Source organism: Erpetoichthys calabaricus, chromosome 10, assembly GCF_900747795.2.
Source record: "Erpetoichthys calabaricus chromosome 10, fErpCal1.3, whole genome shotgun sequence".
Lineage (NCBI taxonomy): Eukaryota > Metazoa > Chordata > Cladistia > Polypteriformes > Polypteridae > Erpetoichthys > Erpetoichthys calabaricus.
In genome coordinates this window covers 112149149-112175898 of record NC_041403.2, presented here as the reverse complement: position 1 = coordinate 112175898, position 26750 = coordinate 112149149, and the positions used below count along the sequence as shown (strand labels likewise).

The 26750-nt window shown below is 43.1% G+C and overlaps 2 protein-coding genes across 2 annotated transcripts in view; both read left to right on the top strand.

Annotated features, from left to right (window-relative positions):
- Nucleotides 1–13127, top strand: part of znfx1 (zinc finger, NFX1-type containing 1) — a 69346-nt gene extending 56219 nt beyond the window's left edge. The window contains exons 11-14 of the mRNA XM_028811726.2: nucleotides 1284–1584; nucleotides 3943–4053; nucleotides 4136–4231; nucleotides 8847–13127. Coding sequence (XP_028667559.1) covers nucleotides 1284–1584; nucleotides 3943–4053; nucleotides 4136–4231; nucleotides 8847–11336 — 2998 coding nt within the window. The 3' untranslated portion in view covers nucleotides 11337–13127. The remainder of the gene's footprint in view (nucleotides 1–1283; nucleotides 1585–3942; nucleotides 4054–4135; nucleotides 4232–8846) is intronic.
- stau1 (staufen double-stranded RNA binding protein 1) overlaps nucleotides 1–26750 on the top strand; it is an 814059-nt gene that overhangs the window by 312921 nt on the left and 474388 nt on the right. The gene's annotated exons all lie outside the window — the stretch shown is intronic.

Genomic DNA, 26750 nt, shown 5'->3' with positions numbered 1-26750 from the left:
GTAAAATGTCATAAAAAGGTTAAAAAACAAGGGGGCCAAACACATGTAGAGCAGGTTAGATTTAATGAAAACTGGAATTCAAAAGACTCAAAAAAAACGTAGGCGTGAAACATGCAGAGCAAGATACAGAATATGAAAGCAGAAAAAAAGACACTGTCAAAAAAAAGAAAGTAAAAATCACATTAGCTCAAACAAAGAGAAATTATTATTCGGAGAAATAACGAAAAGGCGAATAGAGATCGAATATATGGACATAGGTGATATGTCAGAAGTATGTAAATATTGTAAGGCTTTGAAGTTTAAGTCAAGTGAATTTCAAAAACGGAGTTTACCTCACATGCATTTATTAGTGTACCTTGCAAAAAAAATTATTAACTGCTGATGATGTGGATCGTTTTGTCTGTGCTGAAATTCCAAACAGAGAAACCTATCCTGAATTATGGTACAAAATCATTAAACACATGTCTCACTGACCTCATTGAAAAGATTCAACATGTTGGGACTCGAAAGATTCCAAATATTGTTTTTACAGAAGTTCTAAAATAAAAGTGAAACTAATGAAATAGCAACAATTCAAAGAAAAAAAAATTTTAAGTGTGTATCCAGAAAAATAAAAACGGGGGTTGGTGAGTGAAGCGAGCAGGGGGCAAAGCACCCTAGTGTTTATTAAAATTAAAAAAGTAAGATTTTCTAAAAAAAATTGTAATATCCTAATATTAGACATGATTTGATTAGCTTTTTTACTTTCTCGTATATGAAGTATAGGGAAAGTACTGTAATCGTCCAAAAATGTGACCTTGAGATTTTGATGAATCTTAACATTTTAGACCGCCCTGAGTCTGAAAATACCATTTGTGGAGTTATGTCAGTGTGTCTGTCTTTGTGTGTGTGCGTGTGTATGTAAACACGATAACCTGAGTACGCTTTATCTTAGGTCAACCAAATTTTGCATTCAAGTATTAGGTACAAAACATAGATTTCTATCAACTTTTACACTATTTCCGCTAACCGGAAGTGGTACTTTTTTATTCATGAAGCTTCAGAGTCCAATTTATTCAACTTTACTTTTACAATAATTCTTCAACATATTATTAATTTGATTTGATTTCTTGTTGATGGTTCTTTAATGTACATAATATAAAAATATAATCATTGTCTTGCAGTTTACTCCTCAAATATCCTTTCCCATATCTGAGTATATGAGAAAGTCTAGGGGAGACCACTCCTGATTTTTCATATTGTGTCCTAAAGATGAGGTAACTGGCTAATTGCTGTTACTGCAGGTTGTGGGTGCAGCACTACCAGACGGACATGCGTCGTCGTGCTCAGCAGTCAGAACAATTGTTCCAGAATGCTGCTGAGCGCCTGGCCGAGATCCGACTGCGAGAAGACCTTTGCATTCTGAAGGAGGCCCGTGTCATTGGCATGACAACCACAGGGGCCGCAAAGTTCAGGAAGCTGCTACAAGAAGTTAAACCCAGGATCATTATTGTGGAGGAGGCTGCAGAAGTGTTGGAGGCGCATACAATCACCACTTTGAGCCAAGCCTGCCAGCACCTCATCCTAATTGGAGACCACCAACAGGTAAGTGAGGTGTGAGTGTCAGTGCAGTGTCAACAAGCACACGTAATACAGTATATTCTCACACACATGAATGTTCATTGATAACATTATAAACTTTATTCTCATGCAAACTACTTTATTGTTTATGAGCATGTCCCTTGCATGTCTGTGTAGGTGGCTGTCCAGCCCCATGTATATGGAACTGCAATATTTGACTTGCACTTAATGAGTGGAATGTCTAAATGTTAGGAATGGATGTTTTAAATCAATAACTGTATTCAAATATCTTAATAAATGTAATTATCCAAACAGTTTCCTGGTGTAATAAAGGTGGGCATACCTGTTGTTCTGCTGGCATGATTGGACAGCAGTCAAGTATTCAGATGTAAACTATTATTAATTTGAATTTCATTTCTCCATACTGTCTAGTGCTATTCTAATGTGTCAAAGACAGTGAACATTTCACATCAAACACAGTTTAATTAATATTTGCAAGTATGGCATTTGTTATGCAAGGAATAATGAATGATGCGTTGGACCAAAGAATCACAGCACATTTATCGTTCAGAGCCAACCTCATAAAGTTTCATGTATGGAATTACTGCATAATAAAAAAAAGAAATTAATAAGTAAAGTTAATATGTACAGCATATCTGTATATTTTTATTTAATAGAGAGTCCATGCCTAAATTAAATGTTTTAAATGTATACAAATATACATACTGCATTAAGCTGGGAATTGGTGAAAAATATCAGAAATGACTTTAAGGAAATCACAAGCATTTAGTAAATGAAGAAAGTTCCTGTGATTGACAAATCAATCAGCAAAGTCTAGAACATCTTCACAAACTTAATAATTGAATTTGTTTAGACTTAAAAAATGTAACGCTGTTTTAAAATTAAAATGGTGAAATGCTTAGAACAAGGACTCCAAAGGATAGAATGGCTCTGCCTGGTTCCATGAGCTTAGCAAAGAGTGGCATAAATGGCATGTCAATATGTGCTTCACCATGTGCTACTGCATCGAGCCCACGACTTTGGAGCTTTGAGGCAGGAGACATTATTAGACATTATTAGACATTCCACCTCCATGCTGCTCTACGCTAACACCTGCTTATCAAACATTCATTGTTTTGTAGTAGGATTTTTAATAAAAATTGTCTACTTTAATATGAATGACCAAAAAACAGATCAGTGATCCCATCAGACAAGCTTTATTTTACATAATAGTTTTTCCATAGTGGACACATTCCACGGCACTTACAAGAATATAACTGTCTACGTCAATTTCTTACAGCTAAAGCACTGGTAGATTTAAATAAGCTATTTCCCTTTTAATCATAAGATTGAACAGTAAGATGTGTGGACCACCACAGACAGACAGAGACACAAGTGCAGCACACTACACACTTTTATTTCTGTGGGGAAGCACTTTTCCCTCGCTCCCCACAGCAGGACAATACAAATAAGCACCAAAGCACAGTCCTTTTCTTTTAATAATAATAATAATAATTCTTTGTATTTATATAGTGCTTTTCTCACTACTCAAAGCACTCAGCAATTGCAGGTTAAGGGCCTTGCTCAAGGGCCCAACAGAGCAGGGTCCCTATTGGCATTTACGGGATTCGAACCGGCAACCTTCCGATTGCCAGTGCAGATTCCTAGCATCAGAGCCACCACTCCACCACTTCATCTCTGTCTTTCTCTGCCTCCACTCCTCTCCCGGCAAGTTTCATCCACCTCCTCCCAACTCTGGCTCCCTGAATGGAGTGAAGCGGATCCTTTAAGCAGCCCCTGGGAGGGTTCCAGGTCCCTCATTAATCAGACCTGGCATCACTCACAGGTGTGGTGAAAGTCCCATGTAGGGCTCTGCAGCTCCCCCTGGTAGCCCCCACAGAACCCAACAGGGCTGTGCCACACTCCGACTCCCAGCGTACCCTGCGGGAATCCATGATACAACAGCCACCCAGGAGGGGTTCCCTCCAGCATCTTGGAGGTGGGTAGTGTCTGGTAGATGCTTTCTGCCTGAGTCCTTCCATCGCCTGTCACAGCTGATTTGAAGTAAACACTAAACAATAGACACATTTTGCATTATTGATACCACCAGCATCTCTCATAACCTGAATAACGCCTAGCTAAGTCTCAGATAGCAAAAATGGTGTTTTGACAAAACTTACAGGGGAGGAATAATTATAGGAAGAGAAGAGTGTACCAAAGGTGAACAAATCAAATCCTGCTACTTTTCTGGTACCTCCTGTTAGTGACATCTTTACCCAGGGCTGTCCACAACTGGCTTATAACACTGATATGGTTAAAATATGTATATAAGAAAGGAATGACTGTTTTTTTTTTTAAATGTCATTTTCTTTGTTTTTGCAGCTTCGCCCCAGTGCCACTGTCTATGACTTGGCAATGAACTTTAACCTGGAAGTATCCTTATTTGAAAGACTGGTCAAAGTAAAATTCCCTTATGTTAGGCTCAATTATCAGGTGACACACTCTTACATTTACTATCTGATTTTTCCGGGTGGCAAAGGTGATACAGATTTAACCATTCCCTTTTGTTTACCAGCATCGAATGCGGCCTGAAATTGCTCAGCTTCTCACCCCCCATATCTATTCAGAGCTGGAGAACCACCCCTCTGTTGAGCAGTATGAAAATGTTAAGGTTAGTAATATATCATTCTTTTGTGTGTGTGTCATTTTTAAAATGGTACCCTTTGGAAAGAGGAAGATCTGAGGGAATTTAATTATACCGGATTTACTAAAAGTAAGAATATTCAGGTGTTTTCAGCCAGCCAGTACAGGAGTGGTGCAAACAAACATGAAGATCTTGAAGAATATAGTAGGATTCTTATAGTGAGGACCGATAACTTGTCAGTTTTGCTGCTGCTGCTTGTTTTCATGTTGATTATAGTGTTTTTTATTTTGTATTTTTTATTTTTTCGGTTTTCCGACATATTTGTGTGTGTTTACTTGGGATTTAACCATACTATAAATTAATAATTATTTTGTTATGATTCACCTATATTTCATCATCACCATATTTTTTATTACACTTTTCCTTTTGATGTTGAAAGATAGCAACATACTGAAGTTAGCTATTCCTAGCAACTTTCTCCAGCCATTCTTTGGGAATGTGCAGATACTTCAAGCATAGTTAAGAGATCTAATTCCTGAAGTGTCTTGCATTGGATCCATTGTCTCGTCCTAGTGGGGTGTCCTTGGTATACCTTCCAAGGAAGGTGGCCAGGGGCATTCATACTACGTGCTCTGATAGCTTTAACTAACTCCTATCAATCTGGAGTGGCAGCAGTTCTACTCCAAGATCCTCCCCAATTGTTGAGCTCCTCACCCTCTCATGGAGAATTAACATACTAAACCTGCACAGGAACCTCATTTTGGCCACAATACTCATGATCTCATTCTTTTAGTTACTACTAAGAACTTGTGACCACAGATGAGAAGGGAGATGTCTGTCTGGTAAACCAGCAGCTTCACCCTTGGACTTAGCTCCCTCCTCAAATCTGCTGCTACACTAATTTTTGGACAAAATCTGCCATCACTCTTGAAGATAACTTTGAGGTACCTTAACTCCTTCACCTGAAGCAGCTGGTCAACAATATTTTAAATTAGTAATTATTTTGTTATATTCCAGTAAGACACCAATATATTCCACTTTGAGGATAGTAGTTTTCCCAAACAAAAGTTCTTATAACTTTGGGAAAATTCTCATCATCCAAAAAGGTTTGCTGTTTTCCCTAATAACAGAATAATCTTACATATAAACGTCTACTCATGGAAGTGTGTGTGTCTTTTCGGCCTGGAAGTGAGAGGTGGAGTTGGGGTAAAGGTTCTACCTCCGAGGATACACAAGCTAGGCCAGCACGTCAGCAAAAGAAAACCTCAGAAGAAAGAGTCACTCGTTTATCCTCTAATACACAAGTGAGGCGAGCACATCAATAAAATGGTTTACCTTTTACTTTTCCTCCCACCACTAATACACAAGTGAGGCAAGCATGTCGGCAAAATGAAACTTCCTAGGAGAGAGATGCCCAGAGTAGTTCCTTTCAATTCTCTGACATTTCTACATTTCAACTTTTTTTTTCTGACAATTTCAGTAGTTTCTAGGACCTCGTGCTTTTTACAGCACAAGCTTATACAGCTAGTACATTAATAACAGAAAAAGGCAATGTGGTGTAACCATGTGTCTTTATGTTTCTAGCTACAGTGACTGAAGTTCAGATAATAAATGGGTTTTTGTCTATGTGAGTTCTGCATGTATTTATGTCATGCAATTTAGTTTCTTTAGAAATTCTAAAGGCATGGATGACTGTTTGAGTAGCAATTGTAAATTTCTTTGGTGTGAGTGACTGAATTCATGTGGTGTACTGTTATACTCTCTAGAATTGATTGTTCTGTTGTAACTAACATTGCTACCCTGTGAAGAAAAATGAGGTTTGGGCTGTCTTGCATGTTGATTAAGTGATTTTAGCCATCTGATTCACTCTCCTTCATTGCTTAAACTTAATATTCAAGAGTAGTTTTATTGTCAAATCTACAAAGAACAATTAGGTTTTTACTTGCAGGCCTCTTACAGACTAATGACAGTAGTATAATACCGAGGCCTTGAATACAACATCAGACAATATATTTGAAAAAACTGCATCAGGTACACTCACACAGTTCTCAGTATGAGCAGTTGTTGAATAGCATCTTAGGGAAAAGTCATGAATGTTTTGTTTAAATAAATTAAGCAAGTGAGCATTTTGATTAATAAAGTATGAGGTGACAGTCACAGTGATTATTCACAGTATTTTAATCTCATCCTGATCACCATCTATATGGAATGTACAGTACATGTTCATAGGGAGTTTTCTCCAGATGCTTTTTCTACCAAATTCCAGAGATTTAGTGTGCAAGTCAGGATGATTGTCAATCCTAGACTGGCCCAGTGTGAGTGAGTTTGAGTGTCTAAGTTAAATGTAATCTTGAATTTGAATATATGAATTTGGGAGATAGTTGTATGTTTACGTTTTTTTCTTCATTTGGAAGAGTACATTAAAACTGTAAACTCATGGATAATGTGCAAACTCTGTACGTATAGTGCATTGCTGCTGTGTTTACACCCTTTTGAAAGCATAAATTTGTGTTGCAGCAGTGCTAACCACTGTACCATTATACTGCCTTGTTAATTTTTGACAGAATGTAAATTTCATTATTGATCTGCTTGATGATTAGGAATAATTCATTAGTTCCTGATTTAATGACTCAATTAAAATGAACAATTATTGTTTTAAATATTTGAACAATTTTGATAAGAGCAGGCTAATCTGTCCAAAGTGGCTAGAGTCCCTTTTTACTTTCTTGTATACGAAGTATAGGGAAAGTATTGCAATCGTCCAAAAATTCCACCTCGAGATTTTGATGACTCTCGATGTTTTAGACCTCCGTGAGTCCGATTTACTTTCTCGTAGGGAAAGTATTGTAATCATCCAAAAATTCAATTTCAAAATTTTAATGAATCTCAACATTTTAAACCTCCACGTGTCTGAAAATGCCATTTTTGGAATTATGTCTGTGTGTCTGTGTGTGGGTGTGTGTGTGTATGTAAACATGATAACTTAAGTACGCTTTCAGTTAGTTGAACCAAATTTTGCATACAAGTATTAGGTACAAAATGTAGATTTCTATCAATTTTTGAGCTATTTTTTGCTAACCAGAAGTGGTACTTTTTTAATCATGCAGCTGCAGAGTCCGATTTATTTAACTCTGCTTTTATAATAATAGTTCAATATACATTGCTCAAAAAAATTGAAGAAACACTTTGAAAACACATCAGATCTCAATGGGAAAAAAATCATGCTGAATATCTATACTGATATGGACTGGGTAATGTGTTAGGAATGAAGGGACGCCACATTGTTTGATGGAAATGAAAATGGCTGAATTCAAAAACACCCCAAAAATCAAAGTGAAAAAATGATGCAGCAGGCTAGTCCATTTTGCTGAAAATTCATTGCAGCAACTCCAAATCGTAGTCAGTAGTTTGTATGGCCCCACGTGCTTGTATGCATGCCTGAAAACATCTGGGCATGCTCCTAATGAGACGACAGATCTGGGGGATCTCCTCCCAGATCTGGACTAAGGCATCACTGAGCTCCTGGACAGTGTGAGGTGCAACCTAGTGGCATTGGAGGGACCGGAACATAATGTCCCAGAGGTGTTCTATTGGATTTAGGTCAGGTGAGTGTGGTGGCCAGTCAATGGTATCAATTCCTTCATTCTCCAGGAACTGCCTGGATACTCTCGCCACATGAGGCCGGCATTGTCATGAACCAGGAAGAACCCAGGACCGACTGCAACTGCATAGGGTCTGACAATGGGTCCAAGGATGTCTTCCCAACACCTAATGGCAATCATGATGCTGTTGTCTAGCCTGTAGAGGTCTGTGTGTCCCTCCATGGATATGCATCCCCAGACCATCACTGACCCACCACCAAACCGGTCATGCTTAACAATGTTACAGGCAGCATAACATTCTCCACGGCTTCTCCAGACCCTTTCACATCTGTCACATGTGCTCAGGGTGAACCTGCTCTCATCTGTGAAAAGCACAGGGCACCAGTGGTGGACCTGCCAATTCTGGTATTCTATAGCAAATGCCAATTGAGCTCTATGGTGCCGGGCAGTGAGCACATGGCCCACTAGAGGACATTGGGCCCTCAGGCCACCCTCATGAAGTCTGTTTCTGATTGTTTGGTCAGAGACATTCACACCAGTGGCCTGCTAAAGGTCATTTTCTGTTAAACCATTCCTGTTTTGGGGGTTGTCTCATTGTTGCCCCTCTAGTGCACCTGTTGTTAATTTCATTAACACCAAAGCAGCTGAAACTGATTAACAACCCCCTTTGATACTTAACTGACCAGATCAATATCCCAGACATTTCATTGGCTTGATGCTATACTCGATTAAAAAGTGTTCCTTTAATTTTCTTGAGCGGTATATTATTAATTTGATTTGATTTGTTGTAAATGTTTTTTTTAATGTATATAATATGAAAATATGATTGTCTTGTGGTTTGATCCTGAAATATCCATCCCCATATCTGAGTATACAAGAAAGTCTAGGGGAGACCACTCCCGATTTTTATTGAAAATTACTTCAGAAAAGAAACCTCCTATCAATATTACTCTTGACAAGCTTACATGCTGGTGTAATGTCTTGTTGCCTGAAGTTCTGATTTCCATGCTTTTCATAATTTGCTCCTTCACTCCTTCTAGGGTGTCTCATCAAACCTCTTTTTTGTGGAGCATTCTTTTCCGGAGCAGGAAATTCAAGACGGCCGTAGCCACCAGAACCTCCATGAGGCCCAGTTTGTTGTGGCACTCTGCCAGTACCTAATCTGTCAAGACTATAAGCCTTCACAAATCACAATACTCACCACATACACTGGGCAGCTTTATTGTCTGCGTAAACTCCTTCCAGCACGTCGGTTTTCTGGGGTAAAAGTGCATGTGGTGGACAAGTACCAAGGAGAGGAAAATGATATTATCCTTTTATCACTTGTTCGCAGCAACCAAGATGGGAAGGTAGGGTTCCTAAAAATCGCTAACCGTGTATGTGTGGCACTTTCCCGTGCCAAAATGGGGCTTTATTGCATTGGGAACATGAAACTGTTTGGGAAAATTCAACTGTGGAGCAATATCCTGCACACATTGAGAGAAAATAAACATATTGGACATTCTTTGATGCTTTGCTGCCAGAATCACCCTGACACCAGGTCCTTAGTATCATCAGTCAAAGACTTCCAACAAGTACCTGAAGGTGGCTGCAGTAGACCGTGTGAGACACGCCTACAGTGTGGACATGTTTGTACCAGAGCTTGCCACCCTTATGACAAAGATCACAAACTTTTCCAGTGCTTAAAACCCTGTCAGAAAGTACTGTGTGGTTTAGGGCACCGCTGTCCTGGACTTTGTTTCCAGGATTGCCAGGAATGCAGAGTCCCTGTGGAGAAGGATATCCCCTACTGTGGACATAAACAAATGGTTCCCTGTTACCAGGACCCCTTAGACTTCATCTGCAAAGTGCCTTGTCCTAAGAAGCTACGCTGTGGGCATCCATGCACAAATGTCTGTGGAGAGTCATGCACCAAAAAATGTGCTGTAGTTATACAGATGGAATTAGCCTGTGGCCATGTGCAGGAGGTGGAATGTTATTATAGAAGACAAGTATCCGAGGGTGGCAGACAGCCAGCTTGCAGGGCAGCATGTGAAACCAAGTTGCACTGTAAGCATCCCTGCTCTGGCACATGCCATACTTGTTTTCAAGGCCGATTCCATGTGGACTGCAGCCTAATTTGCCGAAGACCACTCATCTGTTCTCATCAGTGTCGGGAACCCTGCACAACTGACTGCCCACCCTGCTCTTTGCCATGTGAAAATCGTTGTGTGCATAGTGCATGTAAAAAGGCCTGCGGTGAACTTTGTGCTCCATGTGTCGAGCCATGTGAATGGAGTTGTCCTCATTTTAGTTGCACCAACCTTTGTCATGAGCCTTGCAACCGTCCACCATGTAATGAGCCTTGCAACAAACAATTGAAATGTGGGCACCCCTGCATTGGCTTGTGTGGAGAACCATGCCCCAATAAATGTCGTATATGCCATCACACAGAACTCACAGAGATTTTCTTTGGTAATGAGGATGAACCTGATGCCCGCTTTGTTCAAATGGAAGACTGTTTCCATATTTTAGAGGTGACAGGTTTGGACCACTACATGAGCTTAGATGGAGAAGGGCATGGTAACAATGATGAAGAGAGAACTGACCAACAAAATAGAGTAATTAAGCTGAAGGACTGCCCAAAATGCCGCACTCCAATTCGCCGGAACTTGCGTTATGGCACCATTATAAATCAAAGTCTAGATGAGATTGAGAAAGTCAAACGTCTTATTCTTGGCTGCCCTGTGGAGGCCGAAAAGAAACAGAAATACTTAAGTCGTCTGCTAAAAGAAAAACAAAGCATCAGTCTTCTTTTAGTAAAGGAATTCCAAAATCTAAAATCACAGCTGAGCCAACCTGAGCTTCCTCTGAGAACTTTGAATCTTCTTGAGATCATGATGACTTTTTATGAGAGGCTAGCCAAATTGAAAGAAGCCGAGCAGAAAATGGAGGGAGAGGCACTGAGAATTTTTAACACACGGGTGGCGGAATGCATTCAGTGGCTGGAAAATCCTATTATGCGTTTCTCTGAGCAACAGATCTTTGATCTACAGAGGGAGTTTCAAAGACTAGGTTTGCTGGCAAATCTGAATGAACGATGTAGACTTGCTCATGTTGCAGGAAGGTCTCTGAGCCAGGAAGTGAAAAATAGTGTGGCCTGTTTACGTGACCTGCTACAGGGTAGGTTCAAGTTCACCAGTGAGGATGAAGAGAAAGTTCACAGAAAGCTGGAAGAGCTAAATTCTGATCTCCCTAAGAGTGGACTAGGGATTACGCAGCAGGAAAAAGAGATGATTGTTAAGGCAATGGGCCTCTCTCAAGGGCACTGGTACAAGTGTCCTTTTGACCATGTTTATGTCATAACAGAGTGTGGAGGAGCCATGGAAAGCAGGAAATGTCCGTACTGCAACCATAACATAGGTGGCAGCAACCACGCCTTAGCTACTGGAAATCAGGTGGCAACAGAAATGGATGGAGCCCTTCATCCAGCATGGTCTGAGGCCAACAATTTGCTGAATTTTGAGGATATCAGGAGGTTTAATCTGTGAACTAAGTAAGTAGTAAGAAATGGAAGCTGAAAAACATAATGAGGATTAACTAAATAATTTAGATTAAAATTATACATACTTAAATCTATATTTATATAGAGACTAGTTTAAGACTCTTTTAATGAACAGACAAATGCTGTATGAATTTTGTTTAGAGGAAGCACATAATCTAAGCCATATGGTGAAATGTTAATAAGTAAAGGGCTAGGCCATGCTACAGATACTCCTACTCAACTTCAAACCTTATTTCTTATGTTCTGTTAAATTAACTTTTCTGTGCACAGCTGTTTCACCAATTTACTTTTATTATATATTTATGTACCTGGCCCTTTGCTGCAGTGGGTTCCTGTCGAATGTTGATACTTGCCTTTCTTCTAATACTTGACAACCCTCTAAACGTTGTGCTTAGTAAATAGATGAATGAACGAATGAATTATTCTTGTTCTATCTCCAAAATAGTAAAATGTCAACCTCAATTTATACTTCTCCATCAGACAAGATGGAAGTGATTAAACATATCCTTTAACCTTCAGCTTTGACCTCGACTGTGTCTATGTCAGTTGTACATTCTAAAAACACAGTAGCCCTTTCATTGCAGATTATAGAAGAATACATGGAAGTAATGAACTACCCTGTCTCTACAAGTAACAGCTTAGTGTCACTGCCCTTAATTTGTTGATTTAACTGATTTGTTAAATAACCCCAACTAAACAGTGTCTTCTCCATTCAGAGATTATTAAAATGAGATACACATCAGTGTTTGTGCTGTTTAGCCAGAGGCAGTGAAGACTATTAAATATACTTCCATCCATCCATCCATTTTCCAACCCGCTGAATCCAAACACAGGATCACGGGGGTCTGCTGGAGCCAATCCCAGCCAACACAGGGCACAAGGCAGGAAACAAGCCCGGGCAGGGTGCCAACCCACCGCAGGACACACACAAACACACCCACACACCTAGCACACACTAGGGCCAATTTAGAATCGCCAATCCACCTAACCTGCACGTCTTTGGACTGTGGGAGGAAACCCACGCAGACACGGGGAGAACATGCAAACTCCATGCAGGGAGGACCCGGGAAGCGAACCCGGGTCTCCTAACTGCAAGGCAGCAGCGCTACCACTGCGCCACATGTACTAATAAAAGCCATGTCACATGACTTGAGATTTCCAGTCGTAGTTTTCATTTACACAATCTCAGCACAATGGTGACAGTCGGTGACCTGTTGCTGTAACTCCCAGTTCTGTAATCAAACATACCCAGTGACTCACTCTAACAGCTTTACTTTTTTCACTTCCTATTTTTGTTTTATTAAAATGGATCTTTCACACAGGCAAATGGGATCAAGTTATATGGTAAGTGGCAGGCTCCTTTTTCATGTACATTTCATTGGTAATTGGTTACTGGTTAAGAAAACAAAGCAGATAAAAAGAATGAATGCTATTTAAGACTAAAACAAGGAATTAAGTGTTGGGAATCTTTTTAAAATAAAATTACGCATAAATGTGTTTTAGCAGTTTATGTTAAACATTTTAGGTTTAGAAGGAACTTCCATCTATGTTTCTGTAAGCCTTTAAAACCTAAAACTGGTTGATGATAAAATTGCAGGCGCTGTGGCCAAGTGGCAGGTTCAGTGCCGTATTTTACACCGGTCAAGTTACTATAGTTCAACTACATGAACTTTAGATATAGAAATGTATAAAGAAATGTAATGTATCTGTGAATGGAGATTATACTTACTCTAAAAGGGACTGCATAAAAATAAAGATGGTCTGAATTTACTTCTCAGCATTGTCTATAAATTTCTGATGAAACAAAACAGCCTGCCAAATGGCGAAAAGAAGCACCTCTGATCACTATACAAAATGTTAAAAACCGTGTGTCACATTCAGATGTTGTCTCTGGTGATGATGGCATAGGATTTCGCCTTCTGTGAATTAAACCAGTCAAGGAGGTAGAGAAGACAGAAGTCAAAATGTGAGTTTTTAGAGAGACACCCCAGAGATGATGCATTTACAATAAGTACAAAACAGCTCAGGATGGAGGTAAAGGCCCCCACGTGCTTGTATGCATGCCTGACAATGTTGGAGCATGCTCCTAATGAGACGAAAGATGGTGTCCTGGAGAATCTCCTCCTAGATCTGGACCAGGGCATCACTGAGCTCCTGAACAGTCTGAAGTGCAACCTGGCGGCATCGGATAGACCAAAACATAATGTCCCAGAGGTATTCTATCGGATTTAGGTCAGAAGAGTGTGGGGGCCAGTCAATGGTATCAATTCCTTCATCCTCCAGGAACTGCCTGCATACTCTTGCCACATGAGGGTGGGCATTGTCATGCACCAGGAGGAACCCAGGACCGACTGCACCAGCATAGGGTCTAACAATGGGTCCAAGGATTTCATCCCGATACCTAATGTAGAGGTCTCTGTGTCCCTCCATGGATATGCCTCCCCAGACCATCACTGACCCACTACCAAACCAGTCATGCTGAACAATGTTACGGGGCAGCATAATGTTCTCCACTGCCCTTTCACGTCTGTCACATGTGCTCAGGGTGAACCTACTCTCATCTGTGAAAAGCACAGGGCACCAGTGGTGGACCTGCCAATTCTGGTATTCTATGGCAAATGCCAATCGAGCTCCACAGTGCCGGACAGTGTGCACAGGACCCACTAGAGGACGTCGGGCCCTCAGGCCACCCTCATGACATCTGTTTCTGATTGTTTGGTCAGAGACATTCACTCCAATGGCCTGCAGGAGGTCATTTTGTAGGGCTCTAGCAGTGCTCATCTTGGTCCTCCTTGCCACCTGTGCTGACAGATGAAGCCAGAGTTGCTCTGCTGCTGTGCAAAAGGTTAATGGCTGCAGTGAGTTGAACTGTAGTCTCGAAGCTTTTTTTTTTTCCACTCTGTTTTTATTTGTAAAACATGAGACATCAGAAAGACAAGCCTCACTTCTGTTTATGAGGTCCAAAACACATCTTTTCCTTATTAATTGTCGCTACTTTCTATGCATTGAAATTCTGGGTGAGCATTCACTGGTTGTCAGCTCTTCTGCCAACCTGCATACATATCCCACCCCTCCGAGAAAATCAGACCTGTTTGATTTTATATTAGCCAGTTGCAGACTAGCTAAGATTATGTAAATAAAAGCTATGACTGGGAATCACTTGAAAAGTAATCTAAGGTGGCATAGACTTGAATTAAAAAGTCCACAATCCACTCCACTAAGTTAATAAAATTAATCAATTTATCAACTAAAATTTGGGGCTGGGTTGTATTAAAAGCTAACGAGAAAATTATCAACAGCAGTGTACATTTTTTTTGTCCTTCCAAGTGCTCTTGCAGTAAATTCAGAAGAGTTGCTGTGGCATCCTTCACCCCTCTCTTTGCTCTCTATGCAAACAGGTAAGGGACTAGATAAGCCCGAGTTTTGTTTAGTAGCAGTCTCTTAATAAACTTCTCAAGTCACCAGTCTGAAAACACAATATTTTTGGGTCTGTAGTTTTTTGTTAGAGGAAAAACATATGCCTGCTTCCATAGACTGGACACTTTCTGTAAAACTAACGACATCTCAAATATGGAGTGAAATGTTGGACTGCACAGGAGTGAAGCAGACGTCCACTTACAGTCTAAAGTTTTTTTGATTTTAGTTTGCTGACTGACGTCGTTCTGGTCAGAGAAAGGCTGACTCTCGGCTCCAGTCCCTAGTTTGTTCCTTTGCTGACTACTTTGCAAGGCCAAATCCTGTGTCTCAATTCTTCAATAGAATTCACTGAATTTTTGAGCCAACTGCTGTTTACTCTTAACTCTGTTTCAACTTGAATATTGCGTTGAATGTGAATCGCAGCCATTTTCTTGATGCCATTCCACGATAATGCCAGGTTATCATTTCATAGTTCATTTTCAGTTCTGTCTTTATATCTCCGCTTTGCCCACTTGATTTCATGTTTTCCCCTCTCCTATAGTTCTGTTTAGTTAATCTGTTTTTTTCTGTTGATCTCTTTTAAATCACTGGTAATCCATGGTTTATTGTCATCATATATTTTGACTGATTTGGCAGGAATTATGCATATCCTTGCAGAATTTTATATAGGTACTTAATGTGTCCATCAGTTCCTCAATGTCTGCACAGGATTCATTAAAGAAAGATCAGTTAGTGCATACAAAACAGCCATATAGGCCCGCAATAGAATCCTTGTCCTAGACTTTAATCGGTTTAATTTCCCGAGACTGGTTTAAAGACTGAAATAAGTTGGGCACAATTGTGATCTGATGAACCCAGAAGGGGTTCATAAGCAGCTTTATTGTCCTAGTAGCAGTGATAAAACACTATGTTGTGACAATATGGGCAAGTGACATATTGGTAAAAATTACACAGTGATCACTGGTTTAAATCAGCAGGAGAAAAATTTGGAGAGTCAGGAGACAGTTATTCAGGCCCCTGTGTCACTCTGGAGATGGTGTTAGCAGTTTCTGGTGTTAGCAGTTTCACTTACCACTGCCCTCAGGTGAATATAGACAATCATAATGATATAGTGTTGAAACTCTCTAGGCAAAATAATAAGGCACAGCGAGACAAAACAGAACTTCCACATCCATTCATTGAAAGCTGGGAATTAAAAAATCTGATTGGAAAGCAGTAACTAAGGGTTCACATGACAAACTGACTGCACTTTGACAGAATTGTTGTTCAGCACCTGTATAATGATGTGATGGAGAAAACTGTCCTCAATCAGCATTGATACATACAGTATGTGACAGTACGATTGAGACTGCATTTTCAGTGTTTCACACACACATTTACATTTATGAGTCATACCTGCCAGATGGCAAGTTGCAACATTATTTCATAAATACACCGCATCAGCAGGCGAATTTTCAAACCAGACTCTACTGGGACCAACAATGCACAAACTTACCATTACATTGGAGCACTTTTCATGACGTATTCAAATGTTACTTGGAGCAGCAAGCCGTGGATGTGAGAACAAGTGCTTGAGACTTTAATATGCACATGACAGGTGTTGATTCAGAAATAGGTGTAGGCTACAGCAAGGATGAATTATACTGTAGCTGATCTTGCATTTAGGATGGAGGAGAGAGAAAGCAGCCAGATTACCAAAAGCTTCTGGTCAAACAATACGTCTGACCTTGCTACGTCTGTTGCCAGTGAGTGAAGAGGATATTGTTACAGCAGAGAGGTCTCTGCTTCGTGCAGAATATATGCACAATATTGCTGAATCTACTCTATATGTATAAAATCCTAAACCTAAAAGTGCAACGATTTTGTGCAACGATTTTTTGTGACTTTTTATCACGCTTTAAATCAGGCTTATTGTAAAACCTTTAAATTCTAAACTAAAAAATATCAAGAACTCACATCCTGCGAGACGAGACTTTGTGCCAAGAGATTTAACCACACCCGGGACCGGAAATAAAAGACAAAGAGTAGGACAGCTGCTGTACAGGCTTTTAAATGTTCAAAGTGCCGCACAAGATGCAGATCATGCAGCAGCAAGCCAGCAGCTGATCGAGCAAAGAGGAGGTAAAAAACAAAACTATTTGTTTCCCATTGTATCACCGTTTAAGGGGGGGTTTCGGAGGAGCGACCGCGTCTCCTTGGGGTGTATTCAGCCCCTATCTTCACAATGCGAGTGGTAGAGATGCAAAGTGGATGGTGCATAGCGCATTCCAGGGGGGTGGGCAAGCGAAGCAAGCAGGAGGCGAACCCCCTAGTATAGTATATTTATATATCTAATTCACTAAGCCAACAGAACAAGCAAGACAACCATGGGATATGCATGACATAGCCACACCCGCCAACAACACAGAGACCCGCCCACCAACTCTAAGACCATGGGATGTGACGACAACTCACAGAGCCACACCCAGCAACTCTAAGAATTCACTAAGTCTATGGCAAGCAAGACGGACACAAGACAGAGCCACACCCGCCAACTCACAGAGACCCGCCCACCTACAATTCACTAAGCAGCCAAACATGGCACACGCACGACAGAGCCACGCCCGCCAACTCACAGAGCCCTGCCCACCAACAATTCACTAAGCAGCCGACCATGGCACATGCCCGCAAACAATTCGAGCGAGAGCGAAAGCATTTGCCAAGAATGTTTTCATTAATCAAGAACGAAAGTCTGAGGTTTTCGGACGGTCACATATCATCGTAGTTCCGACCATAAATGATGCTGACTGGCAATCCGGCGGCATCATTCCCATGACCCGCCGGGCAGCCAACCGGGTAACCAAAGTCTTTGGGTTCTGGGGGGAGTATGGTTGTAAAGCTGAAACTTAAAGGAATTGATGGAAGGGCACCACTAGGTGTGGAGCCTTTCACTTAATTTGACTCAACACAGGAAACCTCACCCGGCCTGGACACGGAGAGGATTGACAGATTGATAGCTCTTTCTCAATTCTGTGGGTGGTGGTGCATGGCCGTCCTTAGTTGGTGGAGCGATTTGTCTGGTTAATTCCGAAAACGAACTAGACTCCCGTCTGCTAAATAGTTACGCGACCCAAGAGCGGTCGGCGTCCAACTTCTTAGAGGGACAAGTGGCTTTCAGCCACGTGAAATTGATCATTAACAGGTCTGTGATGCCCTTGGATGTTCAGTACTGCACGCACACTACACTGAATGGATCAACATGTGTCTACCCAGAGCCGAGAGGCGTGGGTAAGCCGTTCAACCCCATTCGTGATGGAGACCGGGCTTACAATTGTTCCCCATGAACGAAGAATTCCCAGTAAGTGCGGGTCATACGCTCGCACTGATTACGTCCCTGCCCTTTGTACAGTCAACGTGACTCACAGGTGCATGTGGACTGTACACAGACGAAAGCGACTCAGGTGAGGAATTGGGGGCGGGCACATGAGCAGGCAGTGCGTACTGAACGATGACTAAGAGATGACTAAGAAATCAGCAGCCTAGAATGGCGGGGGGGCCGGGACGGAGGGGGCGGAATGGCCATCCTTCCCCTCTCCCCCCGTTCCGCCCTCCACGCCCGAGGGCTGTCCAGCCCCGTCCCTCGCTCTGGGAGGAGAAGGCGCGATGGCGGTCCTCCAGTTTTCAGTCACGGGACAATTGTATGTTAGTTCGTATCGTGCATTGTTGCAATGTTACTTTTCTTGATGGTTTATTAAATTACGGATTTTTCATATGTTCATTTTTTTCCCTGTGCTTAAAAATCATTTAAAAAGCGGCGTGATTATGCGGGCATACGCCGCAAGTTGGCTAGTAAAAGGATAAAGGGACAGCCTTTGTTGGAGCAACATTGGGTGTTAACTCACAAAAACAAAGATAAATTTAAATTTGCATGACTTTGCAGTGCAGCAACTTTATATAATAGTGTATACTAGCCAACCCACGGTGTACCATATGCTGCATAATCAGGCCGCTTTTTTAATGATTTTTAAGCACAGGGAAAAAATTAACATTTGAAAAATCCGGAGGAGAGGGGAAGGACGCCCATTACGCCCCATCCGTCATGCTAGTCTGCTGATTTCTCGTTCAGTAACCTGTGAGTAGTGATGGGCGGAGTGAAGCCTCACGAAGCATCAACACGTTTGAAGCAATTGTGTCAGAAATCGTATCGAAGCTTCGAAGCATTTCACACTCACCTCTCTCGTGACACCTCCTGGCCATTTTCATTAACGTTACAGAAAGTTATGATACACTTCAATGACGTCTGTTAAAAGTCATATTGCTTTTATTTTTTCGTAGCTACAGACTGACAACGAAGAGAAGGGTTCGTCAGCAGCTTGTAGTGTGTGATGTCTAAAAAATATAAATATAACTAACGCCGACAGGCAGAATGCACTATACGATAGCAAGAGTTAAACAAAATAAGACACCTCACCTCATGCATTCCCGGCTCTTTCAATTAGTATTTACTTTTGCACTGTATCATTATAATTGCTCCTGTTATTAGCATTATAATTAACCCTGATCTTTTCTTGAGATCACATTTAATAGCCTTAAATGTTTTCTTTGGTCTGTCTTAATTAAAACGGAGTAGACAGAAAATAAAGGTTTATCCCTGTACCTTGCCATGATATAGGTAAGCACATTTGAGAAAGAAAATGTGAAATCCTTAAATCACAGATGTCATTATTCGATCAAGTATTAAAATCTGCAGTGCTTCGAAAGCTCGACACATTGTCGAAACCTGAGTATTGAGTGGCCCATCACTACCTGTGAGTCACGTAGAGTTTTCATTGTTGTTTGCGGTTCTGGCCGCTTTTCGCGTACTGAGTTGTTCGGGAGTCACAGTTGAGAAACAGTTTTTTAATGTCTTTTAAGCACAGGGGAAAAAATGAACATGTGGCCCGGTGCATTCTTTAACTGCCTTGTGGCGCTGTAGTAGTACGGATGCTTTGCAGTAAGGAGACAGTGGAAGATTGTGGGTTCGCTTCGCGGTTCCTCCCTGTGTGGATAGCAAATTATCTGCGACAAACAAACTGTTTTACACGCTGCAAACCAATCCGCGCTGCTTTTTCAATGTTTTTTAAGCAGAGGGAAAAAAATGAACATTTGCAAAATCCGTAACGCTGCTTTCAGTAAGTACAATGCACATGCGTTTAATTTGTCAGCTACTTTTTGCCAGCTGTCTTTTCTGGTTTGGGCCACTTTTGCAGTGTTACCTCTTGTGTATATTATACCTTGAAATCCTTCGAGTTGCTAATTAACTAACTAACACCCACCCACTCAGCTTGTGTGAAAAAAATGCGCCCGTTCTTTCATCATTTTGTTGCAGCCTATCAAAGACTCACTGATCATGTTTTGTACGTAGACTCAATATATATTGGCTTTTCACTCAGCGCGAGGGCACACATTCATCTCGGATTATTACATCTTGCTAGACTAATCTGCTACACGGCTGCATTTGAAAAACCGACTTATCCCGGATGAGTTAAACCGGCATTAATGATTAGGAATCTGGTTGGAACAAAACCCTGCAGCCACAGGGGTTCACCAGGACCGAGTTTGGCAAACACTGCTGAACAGAGACGAAACCAACTCAGGTGAGGAGTGGGGGCAGGCAAAGTAGTTGCAGCTATTGATTATTCAGTGTTGTTTGCCTGGGTGTCTGATCTGCTCAACAGGATTATAAATAAAAGGAAAACAATGTGAAGGCAATGTCACAGGTGATCCTGTGGTATAGCGGGTCCACAGCTCCCCTTCAAAAGCCCATTTTTAAATAAATAATCATCGCACTCACAGTGTAGCGAGGGGCGTGGAAGTGTGGCTGAAACGGTTTCCGGGTAGACTCGTGCTTCGGGCATTTCTCCCCTGTGCAGTGTGTGAGCGAGTGAGGAGAGAGAGAGAGCCGGTACGTTAAAGTGAGCGAGAGCAGGCTCGAAGGCAATGTGTTCCTGTGGTATAGCGGGTCCATAGCTCACCTTCAAAAGGCCATTTTTAATCAGGCGACTGACAGTAGTGGAGTCAGGCACAGAGAAGGTCAGCTGCAGAGAGAGCGTCTCGACTGTTGCAGGGCCTGAAGCAGGTGAGACACTAATGAAAAAGAGGCACAGGGCTTATTGGTTTTTAAAGACTGCTTCCTTCATTGTGTTTTAACTTCAGTTTTAAAGGATTGCGCAGGTCTCTCTTGCGCTGCCGTGTGTGCCTCTGTCTCTGTGGCGCTGCCTCTGTGTGTGTGCGTGGCTCTCTCTCGTGCGCTGCCTGTGTGTGCGCTTGTCTCTCTCTGGTGTTCCCTCTGTGTGTGTGTGCGGCTCTCTCTCTCGCGCTGCCTGTGTATGCCTCTGTCTCTCTCTGGCGTTGCCTCTGTGTGTGTGTGTGTGCCTCTGTCTCTCTGGCGCTGCCTCTGTCGCTGCCTGTGTGTGCGCGCGGCTCTCTCTCTCGCGCTGCCTGTGTATGCGTCTGTCTCTCTCTGGCGCTGCCTCTGTGTGAACCAAGATTCCACTGAGGTTGACTGATGAAAAGTCAACGTGGCTCAGAGCTGCAAGTGGACTGTGGCACAGACAAACAGAAATGACGGCATGTTTTTCGAGGCGTCGCGTCCGAGTTGGTGGGCGTGGCTGTGATTTTTTTGTCGTATCCAATGGTCTAAGAGTTGGTGGGCGTGGCTCCTTCCTGCGTGCGCCATTGGCATCTTACTTGTCGGCGGTTTAGTGAATCCACGCCCCTTCCGGCGTGCTTTCCATGGTTGGCTACTTGTCTTCTGGCTTAGTGAATTATATATATAGATAATAGTTTAACAGAGTACAGTGAAATTCTTACTTGCATGTGCTAATCAACATACAACATGTATTATGTTACTGCAGTGCAAATATTTTATTTTAATGTACTAGTAAGCATATTACATTGAAGATGGGTGGCATTGGATGCAGACTGGCAGCAAACTGTCACACAGGTACACAGAGCTCTGCATTCCATAAAACCCACAATTATTTGTGATACATTATACAAGTCCAGGTAGGTTGAAGAATACAGACAGAGATTTCTTGGATAAATACATTAAAAGCCCTCACAGAAGAAAAGTGCTCTTCAGTGGAGACCATGCATGTCTGATGGTGGCAAGAATAACCACGGCTAGTTGCCAGTTGGTGTCTGCTATTTTATGAGACATTCCATGTGGTGATAACAGCAGGAAGGTGCTACTTCTCAGGGTACGATCTTTCATCTAAATATAATAGTAATTCAGTACATTTATATAGCACTTTTCTCACTGCTCAAAGCACTTTTCATGGACAGAGGGGAACCACTTCAACCTTCACCAATGTGTAGCACCCATGTGGATGATGTGATGACAGCCCTTATTGCACCAGTGCACTCACCACACGTCAGCTGTAAAGAGGTGAAGGGGTGAAAGAGATAGCCAGTTACAGACGGGGGATGATTGGGGGGGACAGAATGAACAAGGCCACGGTGGGCAGTTTATCCAGGACATCAGGATACATCCTTCTCTTTTCGAATGCCCAGGGATCTCTAATGACCATGAAACGTCACAATCTCGGTTGCACTTCTCATCCGAAGGATGGAACCATTTTTACAATACAGTGCCTCCCTTACTGCACTTGGGCATTAGGATCCACACACATACCACAGGGTAAGCACCCTTGATGACCACACAAATACCTCTTCCAGCAGTGATCCAGGCATTTCCTAGATGGTGTGCCATCCAAGTACTGGCCGGACCAAAACATGCATATATAAAATTGTAAGGGTTTTCTGTCTGTCACACTAAAACTTAAACACCCCTGGCCTTTGAAGGTTGATGTTGGCCTCTCAATACACAGCTTATGGGAAATACATGGCTGTGCACTTCAAGTGAAATAAACACATGATCACTGCTGACAGTGAAGTACAATTCTACATACCAATGACATGTACATTGACTACAGAACATGGAATGAAAAAAATCACCGACAACTGCCTCTGCAGACACTCCTTTCGCTAAAATAAGTCATATACACCATTTGACCATGATAAACAACACAGTCCTCGACCTCGGTTCAGCATCAGCTACAATGAGACGGTGAGACACTGTCGCAAATACTAAATCAAAAGCACAGCCTGAACGTACATAGGAAGTGCAAGAATGCACGCTTTACAACACATTCAGTATCAACTCCAACTAATTCACAGCAACAGCAATCAAATAAGTTGAGCATGAAAAAGAACAAACACCACACACAGCCACATGACAGGTTTATCAAATTTTGTACATACCTGTTCTCATGCACTTAAGCAAACACTTTCACTGCCTGAAAATACACACAGAAATACAGAATTTCTTTAACACAAACAACCCTTTCAGCCAAGAAAGAAGAAAAAATACAAACACTGACAACATCCCACTCCCATAGGTTGCAACATTCATTCTCATGGCGCGGTCAAGCCTCCAAGTGGGACTACTCCTCGATTGAATGTTAAAGTGTTGCGGAAACCACCAAAACTCAGTCCACTGTTGCACAGAACTCATGGAAAACTAATGCTGCATTCCATTTGAAGAGGGAAGTCAGAATATACAAGTTCCTAGTTGGAACTTTCAATTCGGATGCCCCCTGGTTCTGTCAAGTCTGGGTCTGTCCGACCTCGGATTACGATGCCAATCCAAAATGTGACGTACACTGTGAGCTTTAGTTAAAGCTGTAGAATTGTACAGTTTATTAGCACTTCTGTGAATTTGTGTTTCATTAAATCAGTTGCACACGCAGTACTGTCCAGCATCTATATGTGGAGTTGTTGCTATGGATGCAAAATACACCATAAAGCACTATTATCAACTGCTATTTATTCCAATAGATCTTATTCTTCTTTCGGCTGCTCCCGTTAGGGGTTGCCACAGTGGATCATCTTCTTCCATATCTTTCTGTCCTCTGCATCTTGTTCTGTTACACCCATTATCTACATGTCCTCTCTCACCACATCCATAAACCTTCGCTTAGGCCTTCCTCTTTCTCTCTTGCCTGGCAGCTCTATCCTTAGCATCCTTCTCCCAATATACCCAGCATCTCTCCTCTGTACATGTCCAAACCAACGCAATCTTGCCTCTCTGACTTTGTCTCTCAACCGTCCAACTTGAGCTGATCCTCTAATGTACTCATTTCTAATCCTATCCATCCTCGTCACACCCAGTGCAAATCTTAACATCTTTAACTCTGCTACCTCCAGCTCTGTCTCCTGCTTTCTGGTCAGTGCCACCGCCTCCAACCCATATAACATAGCTGGTGTCACTACCGTCCTGTAGACCTTCCCTTTCACTCTTGCTGATACCCATCTGTCACAAATTACTCCTGACACTCTTCTCCACACATTCCATCCTGCCTGCATTCTCTTTTTCACATCTCTTCCACTATCCCCATTACTCTGTACTGTTGATCCCAAGTATTTAAACTCATCCACCTTCGTCAACTCTACTCTCTACACATGTATTCTGTCTTGTTCCTACTGGCCTTCATTCCTGTCTTCTCTAGAGCATATCTCCACCTCTTCAGGGTCTTCTCAACCTGCTCCCTACTATCGCTACAGATCACAATGTCATCAGCAAACACAATAGTCCACGGGGACTCCTGTCTAATCTCATCTGTCAACCTGTCAATCATCATTGCAAATAAGAAAGGGCTCAGAGCCAATCCTTGATGTAATCCCGCCTCCACCTTGAATGCATCCGTCACTCCTACCGCAGACCTTCACCACTGTCACACTTCCCTCGTATATATCCTGTACAACTCTTACATACTTGAACTCCTCCACTTGAGGCAGGATCTCGCTCCCAACCCTGAGAGGGCACTCCACCCTTTTCCGGCTGAGGACCATGGTCTCGGATTTGGAGGTGCTGATTCCCATCCCAGCCGCTTCACACTCAGCTGCGAACCGATCCAGAGAGAGCTGAAGATCACGGCCTGATGAAGCAAATAGGACAACATCATCTGCAAAAAGCAGTGACCCAATCCTGAGTCCACCAAACCGGACCCCCTCAACACCCTGGCTGCGCCTAGAAATTCTGTCCATAAAAGTTATGAACAGAATCGGTGACAATGGGCAGCCCTGGCGGAGTCCAACTCTCACTGGAAACGGGTTCGACTTACTGCCGGCAATGCGGACCAAGCTCTGACACCGGTTGTACAGGGACCGAACCGCCCTTATCAGGGGGTCCAGTACTCCATACTCCCGGAGCACCCCCCCACAGGATTCCACGAGGGACACGGTCGAACGCCTTTTCCAAGTCCACAAAACACATGTAGACTGGTTGGGCGAACTCCCATGCACCCTCCAGGACCCTGCTAAGGGTGTAGAGCTGGTCCACTGTTCCGCGACCAGGACGAAAACCACACTGTTCCTCCTGAATCCGAGGTTCGACTATCCGATGGACCCTCCTCTCCAGAACCCCCGAATAGAATTTTCCAGGGAGGCTGAGGAGTGTGATCCCTCTGTAGTTGGAACACACCCTCCGGTCCCCCTTCTTAAAGAGGGGGACCACCACCCCAGTCTGCCAATCCAGAGGCACTGTCCCTGATGTCCATGCGATGTTGTAGAGACATGTCAACCAAGACAGCCCTACAACATCCAGAGCCTTTAGGAACTCCGGGCGTATCTCATCCACCCCCAGGGCCCTGCCACCAAGGAGTTTTTTGACCACCTCGGTGACCTCAGTCCCAGAGATGGGGGAGCCCACCTCCGAGTCCCCAGGCTCTGCTTCCTCATTGGAAGGCATGTTATTGGGATTGAGGAGGTCTTCGAAGTACTCCCCCCACCAACCCACAACGTCCCGAGTCGAGGTCAGCAGCGCACCATCCCCACCATATACAGTGTTGACACTGCACTGCTTCCCCCTCCTGAGACGCCGGACGGTGGACCAGAATCTCCTCGAAGCCGTCCGAAAGTCGTTTTCCATGGCCACCCCAAACTCCTCCCATGCTCGAGTTTTTGCATCAGCAACCACCGAAGCAGCATTCCGCTTGGCCTGCCGGTACCTATTAGCTGCCTCCTGAGTCCCACAGGATAGAAGGGACCGGTAGGACTCCTTCATCTTGACGGCATCCCTCACCATCGGTGTTCAACAACGGGTTCGGGGATTGCCGCCACGACAGGCACCGACCACCTTACGGCCACAGCTCTGGTCAGCCGCCTCAACAATAGAGGCACGGAACATGGCCCATTCGGACTCAATGTCCCCCACCTCCCTCGGGACATGGTCAAAGTTCTGCCGGAGGTGGGAGTTGAAGCTACTTCTGACAGGGGGCTCTGCCAGACGTTCCCAGCAGACCCTCACAACACGTTTGGGCCTACCAGGCCTGACCGGCATCCTCCCCCCACCATCGAAGCCAACTCACCACCAGGTGGTGATCAGTTGACAGCTCCGCCCCTCTCTTCACCCGAGTGTCCAAGACATGTGGCCGCAAGTCCGACGACACGACTACAAAGTCGATCATCGAACTGAGGCCTAGGGTGTCCTGGTGCTAAGTGCACATATGAACACCCCTATGCTTGAACATGGTGTTCGTTATGGACAATCCGTGACGAGCACAGAAGTCCAATAACAAAACACCACTCGGGTTCAGATCGGGGGGGGCCATTCCTCCCAATCATGCCCTTCCAGGTCTCACTGTCATTGCCCACGTGAGCATTGAAGTCTCCCAGCAGTACGAGGGAGTCCCCAGATGGTATGCCCTCTAACACACCCTCCAGGGACTCCAAAAAGGGTAGGTACTCTGAACTGCTGTTCGGTGCATACGCACAAACAACAGTTAGGACCCATCCCCCCACCCGAAGGCGGAGGGAGGCTACCCTCTTGTCTACTGGGGTAAACCCCAATGTACAGGCTCCAAGTCGGGGGGCAATAAGTATACCCACACCCGCTCGGCGCCTCTCACCGGGGGCAACTCCAGAGCGGTAGAGAGTCCAGCCCCTCTCAAGGAGATTGGTT